This window comes from Antechinus flavipes, chromosome 4 (assembly GCF_016432865.1).
Source record: "Antechinus flavipes isolate AdamAnt ecotype Samford, QLD, Australia chromosome 4, AdamAnt_v2, whole genome shotgun sequence".
Lineage (NCBI taxonomy): Eukaryota > Metazoa > Chordata > Mammalia > Dasyuromorphia > Dasyuridae > Antechinus > Antechinus flavipes.
Window position 1 is genome coordinate 149,367,150 of NC_067401.1, and position 17,657 is coordinate 149,384,806.

At 39.3% G+C, this 17,657-nt stretch overlaps 1 protein-coding gene across 2 annotated transcripts; it reads right to left on the reverse strand.

The window, feature by feature from the left end:
* Positions 1-282: 282 nt before the first annotated feature.
* Positions 283-9,702, reverse strand: RAB37 (RAB37, member RAS oncogene family). 2 transcript variants are annotated; one of them, XM_051995165.1, is made up of 9 exons: positions 9,408-9,700; positions 6,586-6,696; positions 4,919-4,960; positions 4,125-4,191; positions 3,948-4,000; positions 2,694-2,759; positions 1,426-1,482; positions 1,265-1,341; positions 283-1,140 (listed from the first exon to the last, which is right to left on the reverse strand). In XM_051995165.1, the coding sequence occupies exons 1-9, from the start codon at positions 9,498-9,500 to the stop codon at positions 1,032-1,034; spliced, it is 675 nt and encodes a 224-aa protein (XP_051851125.1). In that variant the 5' UTR covers positions 9,501-9,700; the 3' UTR covers positions 283-1,031. The 2 variants fall into 2 exon arrangements, with proteins under 2 accessions (XP_051851125.1, XP_051851126.1); XM_051995166.1 differs by lacking the exon at positions 6,586-6,696 and having other exon boundaries at positions 9,408-9,702.
* Between the last annotated feature and the right edge of the window lie 7,955 nt (positions 9,703-17,657).

Below are 17,657 nucleotides of genomic sequence, written 5' to 3' on the forward strand. Positions count from 1 at the left end.
TAAACTTTTTCTACTTTCAACCTCTTTTTGCTTGAGAAATGTTTATGCCACCAAAGGTATGTAGGTATTCAAAATAGACATAGAAGTCAAACATTTACTGATAATAAATAATAGTTTTGCAACCCCAACATTCAGTTATATTATCCCATATGGAGTCAAAACTACAGTTTAAGAAGCTTTGATTCAAGGGAAAAAAGGTAGACAAAGCCAGCTGAACTTGTGTGACTTTTTTCTTTTCCTAAACACTCTCTCTCTTTCTCTCTCTGTCTCTCTCTGTCTCTCTCTGTCTCTCTCTCTCTCTCTCTCTCTCTCATTCTCTCTGAAACTCAATTCATACCTTTACATCTATACTCTCCTGAAATTTTCACTCATTTGACTTGGGAATTATACTTCAGGTCAGACCACAGTGATTTAGTGATTATTGTAGTCCATGAGCCTCTGAAAAGTCAAAGAATGTGAAAATACAAAGGATGTCTGTCTCTCATGGGCTAAAAACTAATAAGAGACATAGTGGCCACTAATTGCCCTTTTCTGGGATCTGTTGATGAACTGGAACAAAGTCAGAGTCCCTCGAGTCACAGGTTGATTGAGGGGCTTTACCAGAGAAGTTTGGAAGGAAGGGCCCTGAATTAAAAGTAATAGGGAGGTTATTAGTTCTGGCCTCTGTTTCTCTGAAGGAATCAGGTTTTCTATTTTCCAAAGTTTTCACTATTGTGGAACTAGAACAAAATTTAACTTAAAGCTATCTTTGGTCCTCAAATGTCCAGAGACTCAGAAACTATAACCACTGGGAAAAGGGCGGCAAGGAAAAGTCTGATGCACAAATATAGGTCCCTTCTGGCAGAAAGCAGTGATGGGATGGTGTGTTTGTGTAACATATTTCTTTGGCATTCCTTATGCTTCTGCCTCTTGTTTTCAACTGGGGACTCATGCCCCCATTAGAGTAATTAAGGTGTTTAAAAGTTCATTTTAGAGATGGGGAATATTCTCAGCCCACTGGTTTTCCCCAGACTTCCTCTGCCCCTTTTTTCTCACACAAATGGGCAGCAACTAGGCTGTTTCTTCTGGGATTCCACATAGTCATGAATCTGGAAGCTGGGCTCATTTTCCGGTTGTTGTCCCGCTCGGTGTTTCAGTTCCCTGAAAGAGGCCAGGGTTTGTATCACAGGTACAAAAGAGGGTCCCTCATTCCCCCATGTTCAGAAGGGATGGGTCTCCCAACCTGATTCCCAAGGAAGAACCCATCCTTGTCCCATGGACTGACCTGGCAATAGCCAAAAAGGCTAACTCCACATTCATTCCCGTCTTAGCACTGGTTTCCATGAAAGGCACACCATATTCCTGTCAAGTAGAAAATATCCTCAGTATCTACTGTTCCTCCTGATCAGTCCCTTCCTCAACCCTTCCCCATGGGCAGTCACTTACTCTGGCCAATGTCTCTCCATCTTCTGAACGGACTACCCTTTCTCTGCTCACATCCGCCTGCAAAATCCACACCCATCAGTCTGGAGAGGGATGGAGACCTTCTGTCTACTTTCCTCTCCCTTCCCAGAGCATAGTCCCTGCCTGCCCTCTGCTGGTTGTCTTGAGGACACAGGAACCGTGGAATGACAGTGTCAAGGAGATGGGATTAGCCCTTCATCTGGGAAGACTGTGGTTGAACATTCGTTTTACTTGGGCTTGGTAACTGAAAACCCCAGATCCCAGAGGTATCGAGCCAGGCTCTGGCTAATGCAGTCAGGTCTCATCATTTGGGAGTCCCTCCCAAAGGGGGATCAGTCAACTGTCTTCAGCTTCAGTCCTCAAACTTAACTCCACTATGGAAAGGACATGAACATAAGGATGATTCCATTTCCTCAGACAACCACTCAGGCAGTTCAGTCTTCTCTAGATGAGATGATGGACAGAAGACCATGCTCATATCCTCTCTGAAATCTCCTAGTCAGAAATATTTTAATCCTGAGGGAAAGAAATATATATGGACGAGAGGAGCCATCTCCTTTCCTCCATCACCCATACCTCTTCTATAAGCCTTCCAAGCTTTCCCAGATATTTTTTATAATAGAGGAGGAAATAGAGCAGAGAATTTGGAACTCAAAAATTTTCAAATTTATGTTAATAATTTTTATAAGCAATTGAGAAATATTTGATGAAGTAAAAAAAGTAGGAAAAAATTTATTGACATTTTAATAAATGAAAAACAAAAATGAATGCTGTTAAAGTAATAGCCAAGTTTCCTCCCCAACTCCCATCCAACATTTTAGAGATGAGGGAACTGAAGCTGAGAAAAATTAATGACTTGCCTAGTGATCATTTAATGTCTGAGGTAGGATTCAAACTCAGTTTTCCCTAACTCAGTGGTCAGCATTTTATCCACTATGCCATATGGAATCTTTTGAAGAAAAAATAGGAGGAAATACCTTCATTCTTCTTCTCTGCAGAAAACTGCTATATTATAACATGCTTTTTGTTTGAGATACTAGCTAATATTATTAAATTTTATAAAATTCTTATTTTATTCTTTGTTTTAACTCAGGGAGAAAGAAGATAGATATGTGATATAGGTAATATAAAATATGAAGATTTGAATAAAAGGTTTTTTTTTTTTTTAATAGAGGAGAAAGTAGTTTGTTACATTGAAGAAGGGGTGAGAGTTACCTTAGTGGGGTAATTGGCCTAGAAGCCATACATACCTTGTTGCCCAGCAACATAATCACCACATCTCTCTGGGCATACTCGTGTATCTCAGTTAGCCAGGCCTATAAGAAAAAATGAGTTAAGTGAGTGGAGAGTAAAGGGCCTGATTCGGTATTATGACTTTTAAACTGAGAAGATCCCCATTTACTTCAATTAATGCTCTACCTTTTCCCAATTCCCCCTTCATCTCCCAACAATTATTTTCTCTGTATTGACTCATTTTATTGATTACTGTCAATTCAAATTAATAATCATTTACTAAGTATCTAGTCTATGGAGATAGAAAGATAAGAATAAAATAGTACATAAGTTTTGCTAACAGAAAACAAGTTTTTTGTATCTCAACCTTCTTATTTCTGCCTTACCCAAACTCATTGATCAATCCATCCATAAATAACTTAATAAGCTTTTGTTATTATATAATCATATAATGTCATAATATATAATAAGCTTACCCTGTGCCAGGTATTGGCCAAGCACTGGTGATTCAAAGATAAAATGAAAAAAGCACCTATCCCCAAAAAGGTGACATGGAATGTTTTCTGTATATCTATATCTATATGTGTTTGAATATATATACATATACACATGCATATCTTTATAAGTGTGTATATGTGTAAATAAATAAGTATATATTTATTATTATATCTTATAAGTATATTTATATCTTATTCTTATAAATAAATATACCTTGCATGTATGTACATGCAAGATATCTCAAGTGCTCCAGAATAATAGAAATGGAGCCTTGAAGTGGAACCTCATCCCACTCCTCGTTTTCTGTGTTGGAATCCTGATTTTAATGCCTTTGTCTGTGAGGCCTTCCTTCCCTGACCGCCCTGACCTTCTCTCTTTTCTGTAACTCCTTCTGACCCTGAAAAGTTTATGTATCTCCTGATTGCACTGTAAGTTCTTTAAGGGACTGTGTCTTATGTCACTGCTTTGAAATTCTCACAATACTTAATATAGTGCTGCTCTGCACATTATAAATAGGCAGCAGCATTTTCAGTTAGTTCCTGTGTGGGGTATAATCTCTCTTCCTACCTTGGGTTTACTTCTCATCCACCCAGATTATATCCACAATTCCAAGCTCAACCTGTAAAGTTCAGCAGAGGCTGAAGGCTTCTTACAGACTTCAGTTTATTTGCTAATAAAACACAGAAGAGTGGCTATGTGTTCTGACTTTTAGAAAGCGATTTTGCCCCCAGAGTTCATAGTGGGGAGAAAGTTACAGAAAGAGAGGGACCTACCCGGATATTGTCAAAGGAAGATCTGTTGGTGATATCATAGAGCAGGAGCAGGGCTGGAAGGGGAGAAAAAACACAGTGGAAATTTGAGGGCTCTGCTATTGATGGAGGGAGGATAAAGGAGATGTAGGGGAAGGGTAATGAGTACAGAGCCTCTGGGGAGAGAGTTAAAAAGCTTACCTTGGGCATCCCGATAATAGGCATGAGTGACACTTCGGAATCGTTCTTGCCCTGCTGTGTCCCAAATCTAAGAGGAAACAGAAACTCAGTAAGAAGCAAGGAGAAGAGAACCAGCCTCTCTAGAGAAAATAAAATCCTTTGAAGTAAATGAGATAAAGAAAAGGGTGATTTAAGACCCCCTTGCATTGTGCAATGTGCAAAATGGAGTTTCCTAAACTATAGTGGGGCTCTAGAGAAAATAAAATCCTTTGAAGTAGGTGAGATAAATAAATGGGTGACTTGAGACCCCCTTGTATTGTGCAATGTGCAAAATGGAGTTTCCTAAAGTGGGGCATGGGTCTGGCAGCTTGGGAGGGACCCTGTCCTTTCTTAGTAAGAAGGAGAAAAATACTGGTCCAGAGTCCTTGGGACACCGACTGCCTCATGATCTGACCTAAAATTTTCCAGGCTCCTTCTTCAGAGATCATCTCACTTTAACCTCAAATAGTAGGTGGGGTAGAGTCACTTCTAAAGTAAAAAAGGTGACTGCACATGGAAGCTTCTAAAACATTTATTCAAAAGCCTTTCGTTGAAAAAAATTTATAATAAAGACCAGAGAGCTTGAAAACTGTTATTTCTATAGAAATAAGACAAGGGCAACTTCCTCCCTCTCTAGGGCCCCACAGGAAGTTACCCCAAACAGAACATAACCACAACCCTTGACAGGCCTCCTGTGGCTAAGTTCTATCAGCATAGGCAGCCTGATCAAAATTCCCCGTGTTCTCCCCATCCCCCAATCCTGTCCCTCTTCTTACCTGTAGTTTCACTTTTGTGCCATCCACAGTCACCACCTTATTCTAGAAAAGAAGTAAATAATAAGGGTGGAGGGAAACTGGGGAGGTTTGGGGTACTCAAGTTCCTCATCTTTTAGCATACTATCCTTAGAGGGATCTCATACTCTGAACTTCTTCAGGGAGGTTGGAGATTAGGAAAAATTTAGTATCCCTTCCGGCCAAACCCATCCACTGAGGTAGGAGGGGGTCCAGGAGTAGAAAGGTTAGGACTGATTCTCAGCTATCCCTATTCCAACCATATATATATATTTCCTATTTCTAATCTTTCCTTCCCTGTTCTTTGCTCTGCTTTGGGATTGGGATAGTGGAGTAAGACTAAGGCATAGTGTAGTTGAAAGACCGAGCCCTAATATTTGATGAGAGCCAGGAGTCCCTTTATCCTTTCCCTACTCTGTTTCTGCCCCTCCAGAAAATATTCAGTTTTGTCATAGTGCCTTGCATATAGGAGTAGTTTAGTAAATGTTTATTGATATCACCATAACTGTCTTCTAGAGCAGGAGTGAGGAAGGCCTGGTCCTTGAACCCTATGAGGCCTGTGAAATAATTTGGTCCAGCCCTGTCAAAGCCACCACAGATGAAAACAACCTCCCACTGCTTGAGTTCCTTAATTTAATAATTTTGTAAGTCCCTCGAATGATAATATAAATGTCCACTTGACCCTTGGCAGAACAAAAGGGTTCCCCACCCCTGTTCTAGAGACACAGTCCCAAAGGTTCAGCCTGTGGACTTTGATATGAAACTACTACTCAGTGGCTGAGCCAGTCACCTGAACACCTGAGCTAGGTATTTAATTAAGGAGGAGGGGACAAAGTCACTGCAGTGGAGCTGCTACCCTGCTCCAGCTATCACTCACCCTCATTTTCCATGACTGAAGATCTCCAATAATTCCTTCCTCCTAATTAGGCTCTCAGGCCTTTATGCTTACATAACAGAGTGGTTTGAGGCCTGAGTTCAGCAGTACAATCATCTCATATTCTTGGGCTAGGGCAAATACAAATGTTGATTTCTCCTAATCCTGATAAGTCACTTCTGAGATTGATGGCAAGATTGTTGAACCAAGAGAGGAAATCTTAGAAGTTCCCTTGGACCCTTTCTACAGAAGTAGAACCCAGAGAAATTATGGATCATGTAGCATTCATTATCTTTTCCACATACAGTCCTATTAGACTATAAATTCTATGTGGTTAGAGACTTTGTCTGTTCTTTATCCTAATGCTTAGTACAAAGATTTATATATTGTAAACTAAATAAAGATTTGATTAGTTTAAAAAAAAAAAAAAAAGAATTGACTAGTTGAAACTGTGAAGCATTCTACCCAGAAGCCAATGAGAAAGATAAAGCACAGAAGATAGCATTCTAACTAAAGGAAGAGGAGAAGAATCAGTTTTCTCCTTACAGTCACTAACAGGTAAATGTTATGATCATTATTCCCAGATTTCCCTGTTTGGGACAAAACTGAGGGATTGTATCTTTAAGTCTACTTACTAGTGAGAACATAAGAATTAGAATACAAAGATCTTTTGGGCAAACCTGAAAGAGTCAGGGATAGAAGAAAAGACAATGACGCCCCTGGCCATGAGTTGTAGTCCCAAGACCCCACCTGTCTGGAGGAGCCCACAGCACCTCACCCGGAAGTCTATGCCGACTGTGGCTATGAAGGTCCTGGATAGGAAAGCCCCGTCTTTGAAATGGATCAGGAAACAGGTTTTCCCAACGCCTGAGTCTCCCAACAGCATTACCTAGGAGATGGGGCAGAGTTGGGTGAATAGGATTAGGCAGGACAAAAGAGCTAGTAGAAGGGGAGGGAATATGCCAGCAGGTGCCTGAAAGTTGTAGGTGCTTATTAATTTCTTCATTATTTCCTAATTGAGGGAGTCTGGCAGTAAGACTGTAGGGATACAGAGGGGAAGGCAGAAGGAAAGGATTTTGCTAGATTTTGGAGAGCAGAGTGAAATATAGGGGATATAAATTAGAGCGGGGAAGGCAAATTTAGTCTTAATTTCATGAAAAACTTTCTAATAATTACAACTGGCAGCTTTAGAAACGAGAAAATTCTTATCACTATCAAAAAGAGCCTGGAGGACCATTTGCCAGTTACAGAGTAGTAGAAATTCTTGTGGCAGGAGGAGCTTTTTTGGCTTCTCCCTAGGCCCATCCCATATGCCTTTCTAATCAGCACTTGGGAGATAATTATTTACTATAACCCTTCCTCTCAATCTGTCTTGAACTCTTACTTCCTGAATTGAGAATGAGTGGGGAGGACACACAAAACATGGAGTGGTACCCTGAACCTGGGTCCTACTATTGACTGCCACTGAATAACTGTGGGATTTGGACAAGGTGGATGACTTCCCTAAAACATGTTTCCTTATCTGTAAAATGAGGACACTGGAGTAAATGCTTGATAAGGTCTTTTCCAGTGCAAATATTCTGTATCTACAATCTGGTTGAGCAGTTTACCTCTAGGGTGGAAGGAAAGGGTAGATAAGGAAGGTACTCTTGCTACCCATTTCTAGTCTGTCAGGCTTCTGGAATTCCTAACTCCAGGAATGGGAAGAGAGGAGTGGTAGTTACCTGTGTTTTATATGTCATATTAGTTATACTCCCACTGGGCAAATTCCACTAAATACAAACATAAACAGGCCACTCAGCATCTCCACCTACTAGGCAAACAGGTGAATAAGAAACCTATGCTGTGTTATCAACAAGTTAGATGCTGAGGCTCAGTTATTTTCCAGGACATTGGACATCAGTATTTCTCTTCCCTTGCCATAATCCAATTAAGTTTGTGTAATTCATTAGGAAGCCCATTTCCCACCAGAACAGTAGGCACTGAGACTTTGAGAGGGCAAGTTGAATATTTTTCTTCTAAATGACCCAAGCCAAGACCTCAGGACCCCATATACATCTGCTCCTGATGAATGGAATGTTTTCTGATGTGGTGCTTTGGGATGGGAGTATGAAAATCAAGGCAGGTTTCTTGGAGGGAAGAAGGGGTCTTTTCTAAGATTACACAAAAGGAGTAGTAATGTCCAAATAAATACCACATCCTCTAAAGGGTCCATAACAGAGCAAGACTAGGATTTAACACTTTGACCCTTTCAAACACACTAAAATTCAGTTAAAATGACATTCTTGCTATTTTTACACTCCATACTCAATCTGCGGACTCTGCCTTTGTTTTGTACTGCCTGTTTTACTGACTGAGAAAGCCTTAGAATCACTCAACTCAAGCCCCACCTCCTACAATAAACCTTTCCTGATTCCTCCTCCACCTCCACCTGCTTCAGCTCTTCCTCCCTAATTATGTGGCATTTATTTTGTATTTATTCTGGATATTACTTGTAGATCATATATGTACATTTTCTTCCTCCTCCTCCCCCAATGTAAATTCACTAAGGGTGAGGGCGATTTATTTTGGTTTCCTAACAAAATACTAGGCAGATTGCTGGAGCTTAATTAAAAATCTGTTAATTGATAGATTGAGTGGGAGGATTCATTCTTCCATTATTTTTTTTCGGAATACCTGGGAATAACTGAACTTTTCCAGTAGAGTAAGAAGATGAAATGAAATTAAAAGTCATTTTAGGATTGTTTTCCGAGAAAAATGTGGATCTAATTAGCCCAGGTATAATTTTTGAAGTGTATTCTGATGAATTAGAGAAAAGAAGAGGAAAAGGCTCAAGAATCTATGAGGAAAGGGGGAAAGCACACTATTTGACTCTATTTTAGGATATTTTTAAATTACCGGAGCTCTTGGGAAAGGATGAATGAGGTGGATCTGAGCAATGGCTCTTGAGACAGAACCTCTAAGGTTCAGAAACTAGCGTTGGTGCTTAGTACCGAGACGCAGAAAGCTATTTCCACTTGCTGAGTCGATTTCCTCATTTGTAAAATGATGGTCATGCTAGATAATGCTTGAAAGTCTTTTGCCCCTCCGGATGCCATTTACCCGAACAACTCCTAGCCCCTATAGGGAGGGCACCTTTCTTCCAAACCGTTTCCTGTCCTCTCTCTTCCCCACCCTTGTAACCCTCGACTGCTTCTAGATACGGGGGTTCCCACTGGAGGTACTTATGGTCTCCGCAAGTTTTCCAGGAAGGAGTGCTAGGTCCACCGTATTCTAGCTGGGTCAAAGAACTGGGAATGAGGAACGGGAAGGAGGGGTCCTTAGCCCGGATTCCACCTTCCATCACATTCATTCGCCCGGCGGAACAAACAAAACTGGCAAAGAAGTTTGGGAAGTCCCTGGAAGCAGTTTCACCAATAACAAGTAGACTACCTTAAGCTCCAAAGAGAACTAGGATGCTCGAGAGAGATGGGGCTAGGAACTGAGCCCGGATTGGCTCAATTCAGGTAGGCGAGAGCAAGGGAGGGGGGAGGATATAGGGAAGGGGGCAGAGCCTTTGCCCCGAGGATCTGGAAATGAGAGTTCGTAGGGCACACTAACCTTGCCTGAGAGATCGTAGCTCGGACTGCTGGGCGAGAAGAGCTGCGGGAGCCCGCTTTCCCGCGTAACAGTGGCGCCCAAGGGACTTCTCATGTCTCTGGTGTAGCGGCTGTTCCAGAGTGTCAACGAGAAAACTAACTGTGCCCCGCCCGAAGCTCTGCTCTCACTTTCCTCTACTGCTCCGAGCCAGCCTGGGCTTGGACCCGCTACTCTCTCTGGGGCTGGCCCCTAGTGGTCTACCTCTTCCCCCCGCTTCCCCGGGGCAGCTCCCCACTCGTCGTCCATTCCCCCAGAGGGAGGGACTAGAGGAAGCAAGGGTAGGGAGGGGCCGAAGGGCAAGCCGGGGTAGGCCTCCCGAGGCTGATCTAGCCTCTCAGGGACAACTGAGGCAAGTCTCAAGCCAAGACTGCTTCATCGAGGCTCGAGCCAAGGGGGCTGGGAACCAACCCTTCGAGGGAAGAATGAGGTTGAGGCGAAATGCCCACTTTTACACATCGGCCGTCTAGTTCCAGCTCTTCACGCCGCCACGGGGTACGGGCCTAGCAGGTAGCGCCAGAGCAACGGCGGGTGCAAGGCCGGCCGGCACCGGCTGGGTTTCATCCTGTATCTCCTCTGTGATGTCGGGCTGGGAGAAGCTGAACAGTCACTTTGCGCTCTAGCTCGAGTTCCCGGTTGTTTTATTTGTTTTTTTCTTTACAGTGTTTCTGCTCATCTCATACACAAGTTTCATTGCATATTCAGTTAGGGTCGAAGCTATGGCAATGTCACTCACCCCCTGCCCACCCTCGCCCCCCCCCCTTTCTCTTATTCTGCAGCTAGCACCTCCTAAAAAGTTCAGCTCTCCCAAAGTTACGGTTCACAGAAGTTTGGATTCTTTACTATTTGGGGTGGTGGATTCTTTGACAATCTGGTGAAACCCATGGATCCCTTCTCAGAGGACTGTTTTTATATGCATAAACTACGTAGGATTACAAAGAAAATCAATAATATTGAAATGGTTGCTTACAAGAAATTTTCAAAATTCACCAGTTTAAGAAACCTTGCTTGACTAAAAGGAGAAGGTAATTAATCTGTATCATTAGAGGTCTTCAGGCAGGCTGGATGAGGATTATCACTTAAAAATTGCACAGGAAATTCCTATTAAGCTATGGTTTGAACTAGAAAGAACATTGTGGAGAGAGCTCGGATATGCAGTGAGGAAGACTCAGCTTCTTGAGTTCAAATGTGATCTCAGACATTTACTAGCTTTGTGATCCTAGGCAATTCACTAACTCTGCCTATACATCATCTGTAAAATGAGCTAAAGAAGAAAATGTCAAACCACTCCATACTCCGTCTCCCAAACCCCAAATGCGGTCAGGAGGAGTCGGACACAATTGAAAAATGACTGAATTAAAAAGGACAGACTCTGATGCTCCTTCCCACTCTCAGGTTCTATGCCTGGGGTCCCCAGCTTTTACACAGTTTTCATTCTCTACAAGGTCTGGTTGAACTGATTTTCCAGAACCTGAACACACAAGTAACTGTTTGAGAATGTAGCCCTGTACTTCACAGTTCCTATGGCTTAATGCTTCCCCTAGGCAAGAATTATTAAGAACAAATTCCTGGGGACAGCTAGGTGGCACAGTGAATAGAGCACCAGCTGGCATCTGGAGTCAGCAGGACCCAAGTTCAAATCCAGCCTCAGAAACTTACTAGCTGTGTGAACTTGATCAAGTCACTTAACTTACCTGAATGTTCTTGGTAACATCTGAAGAGAGTATTATGAGAATCCTACTGCCTGGAGTGATATAGGATGTGTGTATGTGTGTGGTGGGGAGGGGGGATATGATCATAGATTTGGAGCTGAAAGGAACCCTAGAGTTAATTTAATCCAACCCTCTTTTTTTAAAAAAGCTTTTTATTTACAAAACATATGCATGGGTAATTGCATATTGACCCTTGCAAAACCTTTTGTCCAATTTTCCCCTTCTTTCCCCACCTCCACCCCTAGCTGTCAGGTAGTCTAATACATGTTAAATATGTTAAAATAAAATTTAAATCCAATGTGTGTATACATATTTATACAGTTATCTTGCTGCACAAGAAAAATCAGATCAAGAAGGAAGAAAAAGAAAAACTGAGAAAGAAAAGAAAATGCAAACAAATAACAACAGAGAGAGTGAGAATGCTATGTTGTGTTCCACACTGTGTTCCCATGGTTCTCTCTCTGGGTGTAGATGATTCTTTTCATTACTGAACAAGTGGAACTGCCAACCCTCTCATTTTACAGATGAAGACAGGAAGAAACTGTGGTCTAGAGGGGGAAATTTGGCTTGCCCAGGAGCTCATAGAGTACCCAGATTCTCTATGAACCCAATAGAGAAAAATCAACTGTAATAGATGTCTCATGTATCAAGAAGATTTTTGTTGTTTTCAGTCATGCCTGACCTCAATTGGGATCACATTAGCCACGAGTCAAATTAGACTTGAAGTTCACTCTCCCTTCTATTTTATTTCAGTAGTCTCCACTCTGGACCCATCCTGTAAGTGACTAAATCCTGAGGTTTACTCCTACATTGGTTAATCCCTTTTTGGAACCCCCTCCTCTTTCCCTTTTTAAAATTTTATTATTAATAGCTTTCCTCTGATGGAAGGTAATAAGCTCTTAGAGAGTTGGCATCTCCCTGATACCTAACAAAAACTTAACAAATGCATTATCTAATTAATCTAAAGAGCTGTGCAACACTGAAAAAGTAGTAGAGCCTAGGTTATTGCCTTAAGGCAAATCATAGAATAAATACTCCTTTAATTTAATTTGATTTTCAGCATTTGTGTGGAGGCAAATTTATGTTACTGTATTTGTATGCTGTAACTTTTAGGGATTGTCTTCCCCTGGAACGAGGTAGAGTTTGTTTGGTTATGTCCTATTTTTCTTGACAAAGGTACTGGAGTGGTTTATTATCCTTCTGCTGATAATTTTACAGATGAGGAAACTGAGGGAAACAAGATTATTTAATTTACCCAGGGTCACATAGCTAGTAAATGTCTGAGGCTCGATTTTGAGGAAAAAGGAATTTACCACATAGTGATTCTGAATGCTTTAAATTGGAAGGATTATATAAGTACTTGAGGGAAATTGGGCTCACTAGAGAAGGAAGCATTTTGACAATTTACTAAGTGAGTGAAAATCTTTTTTATTTCTTTCATAGTGAAATAAAGGCTAACCTCGAAAGTCGAGGGCATTTTCTCCTTTTTTTATTACCAGATTCTGATGTTCTCCAGGAGAAATCCATCCTGGAGGCAAAAATTGATAGAGAAATGCTTGGTGAGAAAACTTAGGCAAATAAGTGGTACAATAGACAGACTACTGGACCTTGTGTTGTTAAGACTTGAATTCAAATTTGGCTTCAGACACTCACTAGCTAGGTGATCCTGATCATGCTGTCTTCCTCAGTTTCCTCATCTGTAAAATGGAGATAATATCAACCTTCCAGCATTGTTGTGAGGGTATAATGAGATATATTTTGCAAGGCCTTATGGAAATGCTAGTTATTATTATTATTGTTATCATCATCATCAAATCCATCACACCCCTGACTGGAACCATAGAAAGCTGTACTTACACTCAAAGACTGCAAGTCCCTTACTTTTATGGTGAATTACCCAGGCCCTGACTACAAACTGGGGCTAATGACATCACCATTGTCATTACTATCAACTTCATTTAGATAGCATTTTATAGTTTACAAAATGATTGCCTCACAACTCTATGAGGTGGGTACTATGTTATTCCTACTTTATAGATGAGGAAACAAGATCATGAAGGGATCGTGCTTGTTTTGTTTCTAGCTTTCTATTTATATAGATTTCTTTCATATTAATTACCTTACTTGAATTTATATGTTATTTCTCTATAAACAAACCTTTATGTATTTCTCTTATGAAATGGAAAATGTGGAGGAAGGGAGAAACAAGTAAGTGAATCTTAGGAACTAGGCATTAAATGATGGTATGTAGAAATATAAATAGTGTATATAAAATAAAATACATAAAAATGAATGAAAAGATGGTATTAAAAGAAATGAGTCATCCATGGTCACATAACTAGGAAGCTGGGACTCAGTCTAAATCCAGTATTCTTTCCACTGTACCATATTGTCCTTCCATTAACTACAGAATTTTTGGAACAGCTGGACAGAAACCTAGCCAACTAGAAAGCATTGGGGATATTCATGTCAGGGCTTTGGTACACACATTGGCCAGTATCACTCTTTTGATCTGCCTCCCATGCAATCACTTGAAATAATTGCCTTTCACACATCTTCAATCCCAATTTTGCCCCCAGCCTGGAGTCTAAGAGAATACAATATACATTCAAGCTTCCTACTAAAACAAGAGAGAAACACCACTCTGTGACATTGCCAACCTCAGGTTACTGTTCAGACTGAGGCTTTAGGATTCACTGATGGGCATTTTGGGACACCCAGCTCTTTTTCTTGGAACTGTTCCAAAGAACCTTGCTTTTGTCCTGAAGACTTCCATCTTTTGCTACTTTCTAAAATAACCAGGTCATTGAATTGTAATTCGAGGAACTATGTTTTCTGCATCAGGTTTGGCTCCCTGGGTTCAGAATTCTATTGTTTTTCAGTCTCAGATTATTTGACTCTCTTCTTTTAATACCATCTTTTCATTCATTTTTATGTATTTTATTTTATATATACTATTTATATTTCTACATACCATCATTTAATGCCTAGTTCCTAAGATTCACTTACTTGTTTCTCCCTTCCTCCACATTTTCCATTTCATAAGAGAAATACATAAAGATTTGTTTATAGGGAAATAACATATGAATTCAAGTAAGGTAATTAATATAAAAGAAATCTATATAAATAGAAAGCTAGAAACAAAGTACATACCCATTGACTAAGTAATGGCTAACCAAACTGCAATATATGAATACAATGAAGTAAGAAACATGGCTGTGAGGTAAAAAACAGTGACTATGAAAAATTCAGAGAATCTTATGAAAACTTACATGAAATGATGCTAAGTAAATAGAACAAGGAAAATAATATATACAATGATTAAAATAATATAAATGGAAAAAATAAAAAATCCCTCAAATTTAATTCTCTGTAATTATGACCAAGCTTGTTCCCAAAGAAGAAATAAGAAGATTGAGTGTGAAATTTAAAAAAAAGTTAAATCTAATTAGTCTTAGAATTGGTGACCCTCAAACTTGTTAATCATTTTACCTAGCTACAATGACCCAGTTCTGGCTTGACATATAATAATTTTCTCTATGACTTTTTAAGTCTCTATCCCTTCATGTCATCAAGACAAAAGAATATCTTTGATTCCCGAACCCTTTTGATTCCCAGCTTGGACACGATCCATCCTATATTCCAATCTTAGAGTATTAATTCATTTTTCAATCTTTAGCCAATAGATAAATCTTTGATAATATGGTGGACTCTTTCCTCATTCAAATTCCTATGAGATAGGAAGAGGATTTTGGAAAGATGGCAGAGTAGATCGGGAAACTTTCCACTTTCCTAATTTCCTCCACTAAAAAAAGACAGAACAATGCCTTAGATTAGCAGTTGTCCTCCTAAGACAATTTGAGAAGACTCCAGGAAAGACTCTATCTCCAGGGACAGAGGTTTTGCCTTAATTAAGTTCAAACACCTCTAGCTTGACTCTGTAGAATCAAACAACAAGCTCTGGGAGCAACTGGATTGAGAGGCAGTCTCAGCCTTAGAAACTTTAATCTCACAGATAGTGTGAGGGTACTATGACTGAGCAGAAAAAGACTGAAGAATCTTTCACTGTTAAGGGACTCCAGGTACAGTTGTGCTGATTAGACACATTGCTGGGCTATGGCTGCAGGGAGGAGTTAACATATAGCTGGTGAATATAGTAGCAAGGGACAGGGATTCTATTGGCTGTAGGCATTTGCAAAAGAGCAAAGTCCCTGGTTTCAGTTCTGGGGCAGAAAGAACAGCTGTAGTTTGCAGCCATCAGAGAGACCACAGAGAGCAAAAACATTTGAGGGACAGTGTGGTTAAGAGCCCTACTAGTGACTTAGGTGTGGAGGAAAGAGCCCAAGATTTGGCCCTGAGAAAAGAATAGTAAGAACATAAAAGTAAGATGGGCCTGAGGCTTAGGGAATCATTTCACATATCTCAAGACTGATTATACTAATAGCTGCTAAAAGTAAAATAAAACAATAAATAAAAATGAGTAAACAAAGAAGAAAGAACCAAATCATAGATAGTTACTATGGGGATAGAGAATATCTGGATTCATATTCAGAGGAAGATAATAAAGCTTAAAAAGCCACTTCTTTTTCAATGAGAAACATCAAATGGTCTCAAACACAAAAAGAGTTCTTGGAAAAACTTTAAAAAGACTTTGAAAATCAAATAAGAGAGATCAAGGAAAAAAATAGAAAAAAAGAGCAATCTAAGAAAATCAAGGAAATTTTGATAAGAAAGTCAACCAATTAAAAATAGAGAATAACAAACTTAAGGAAGAAAATAATACCTTGAAAACTAGAATTGGATAAAGGGGAAAATAATGATGGTACTAAGAAACAAGAAATCATAAAACAAAATCGAAACAATGAAAAAGTAGAAAAGAAAGGGAGACATTTCATCTGAAAAATAATTGATCAGGCAAGTAGATGGCACAGTGGATAGAGCACTGACTCTTGAGTCAGAAGGATCTGAGTTCAAATCTGACCTTAGACATTTAACACTTACTGTGTGACTCTGGGCAAGTCAGTTAACCCCAATTACCTTATAAAAATAAAGAAAAAGAAAAACAACAGATTGAAGAGAAATAATATACGAATAGTAGGACCACCTGAAAATTATGATTAAGAAAAATTTTAATACAGCATTAAAGGAAATTATCAAGTAAAATTGGCCTGAAGTTCTAGAACAAGATGGCAAAACAGAAATAGAAAAAACAAAACAAAACACTGATTACTAACTGAGAAAGATCCTAGGAGGAAAATTTATAGTAATATTGTAGTTACGATTCAAAGCTTCCAGGTTAAGGAGAAAATATTGGAAGCAAGGAAAAAAAAAACAATTTAAATATCATAGAGCTACAAAAAGGATTACATAAAATATGGCAGCTACTGTGTCGAACTGTAGCTCAAAAGAACTGGGGTTATAACTAAGGGTAAATTACCCAGCAAAGTTAAATATAATCCTTAATGGAGAAAAAAGGACATTTAACAAACTCAAAGATTTTCAGAATTTTGTGACAAGACCCTTAAGACTTAAGGGGAAATTTGACATAATATCCAGAAGAGATATGTGGTAAACATTAGAGACCAATTATAAGAGATTCAACAAGATCAAATTGTTTACTTTGTATATGTGAAAATATTAGTAGTACTCTTATGATTGTCATCATTATTTGGGTAGTTTGAAAGAAAGGTTTGGATTGAGCTGATTATGATGGGGTGATTCTAAAAAATAACATTGTAGAGAGAGGCAAAAATAAGTAATTATTTCATATAAATGAGACATAAAAAGAAAAATTTTATATAGAAAAAGCTAGTAGGAGGGAGGGCATGGTGGAGTCTTACTCTCATTGAGAAGTATAGAGGGATGCTTAATTGTAGCCTTCTTTAGAGGGGAAGTTGCAAGGAGAGGGAAAAAATAAAGTAAAAAGTACTCAAAAGAGAACAAAAGAAAATCAACAAGGAAGCAAAGAAAAGCCAGGCAGCTTTGAAAACAATGTGAAGTATTTATTTTATGGGTTTACTTGAAATGGATGGTTGTTGTGTACATGGTTGTGTACATGGGAACATTGTTTTTTTTTTTTTTTTTCTCATTTTGTATTTTTTTTTTAATTACAAAAATATTCCTTTGGCATTATTGAACAATTTTCTTCTTCCAATCAAGAAACAATGAAAGAAATATAAAATTGGTATTTCTAGTATTCCTATCATCTCCAAAAAAGACAATCCCTTTTTTTCCACCTTGGGAACTATTTTTATAACCTTGTAAAACTGGGTCCATTCTTATGTTACTTTTAAAAGCCTGACCATCAGTCTGGTCAAATGACCTTTTTTTTTACACCACCCTTGAGTTTAAGAGGGAGAATTGAGAATGTGCCAGAAATCACATTTGATCTTTTATTACCCTGTGATTCTAGAGAAGAGATCTTTGTTTCTATCCATGAAGAAAAGGGGAAAGAAAAACTATAAAGGCTTTGTAGAGTTAATATGACTACAAATTACAAACA

What these genes read in the sequence shown, in the direction of transcription:
- RAB37 (XM_051995165.1), bottom strand. Translation starts at nt 9,500, where the DNA reads ATGAGAAGTCCCTTGGGCGCCACTGTTACGCGGGAAAGCGGGCTCCCG. An exon ending in CAGTCGGCATAGACTTCCGG is followed by an intron (nt 4,961 to 6,585) that starts GTGAGGTGCTGT and finishes CTTCTTTTCTAG; the next exon opens with AATAAGGTGGTGACTGTGGA. An exon ending in GCACAAAAGTGAAACTACAG is followed by an intron (nt 4,192 to 4,918) that starts GTAAGAAGAGGG and finishes GTTTCCTCTTAG; the next exon opens with ATTTGGGACACAGCAGGGCA.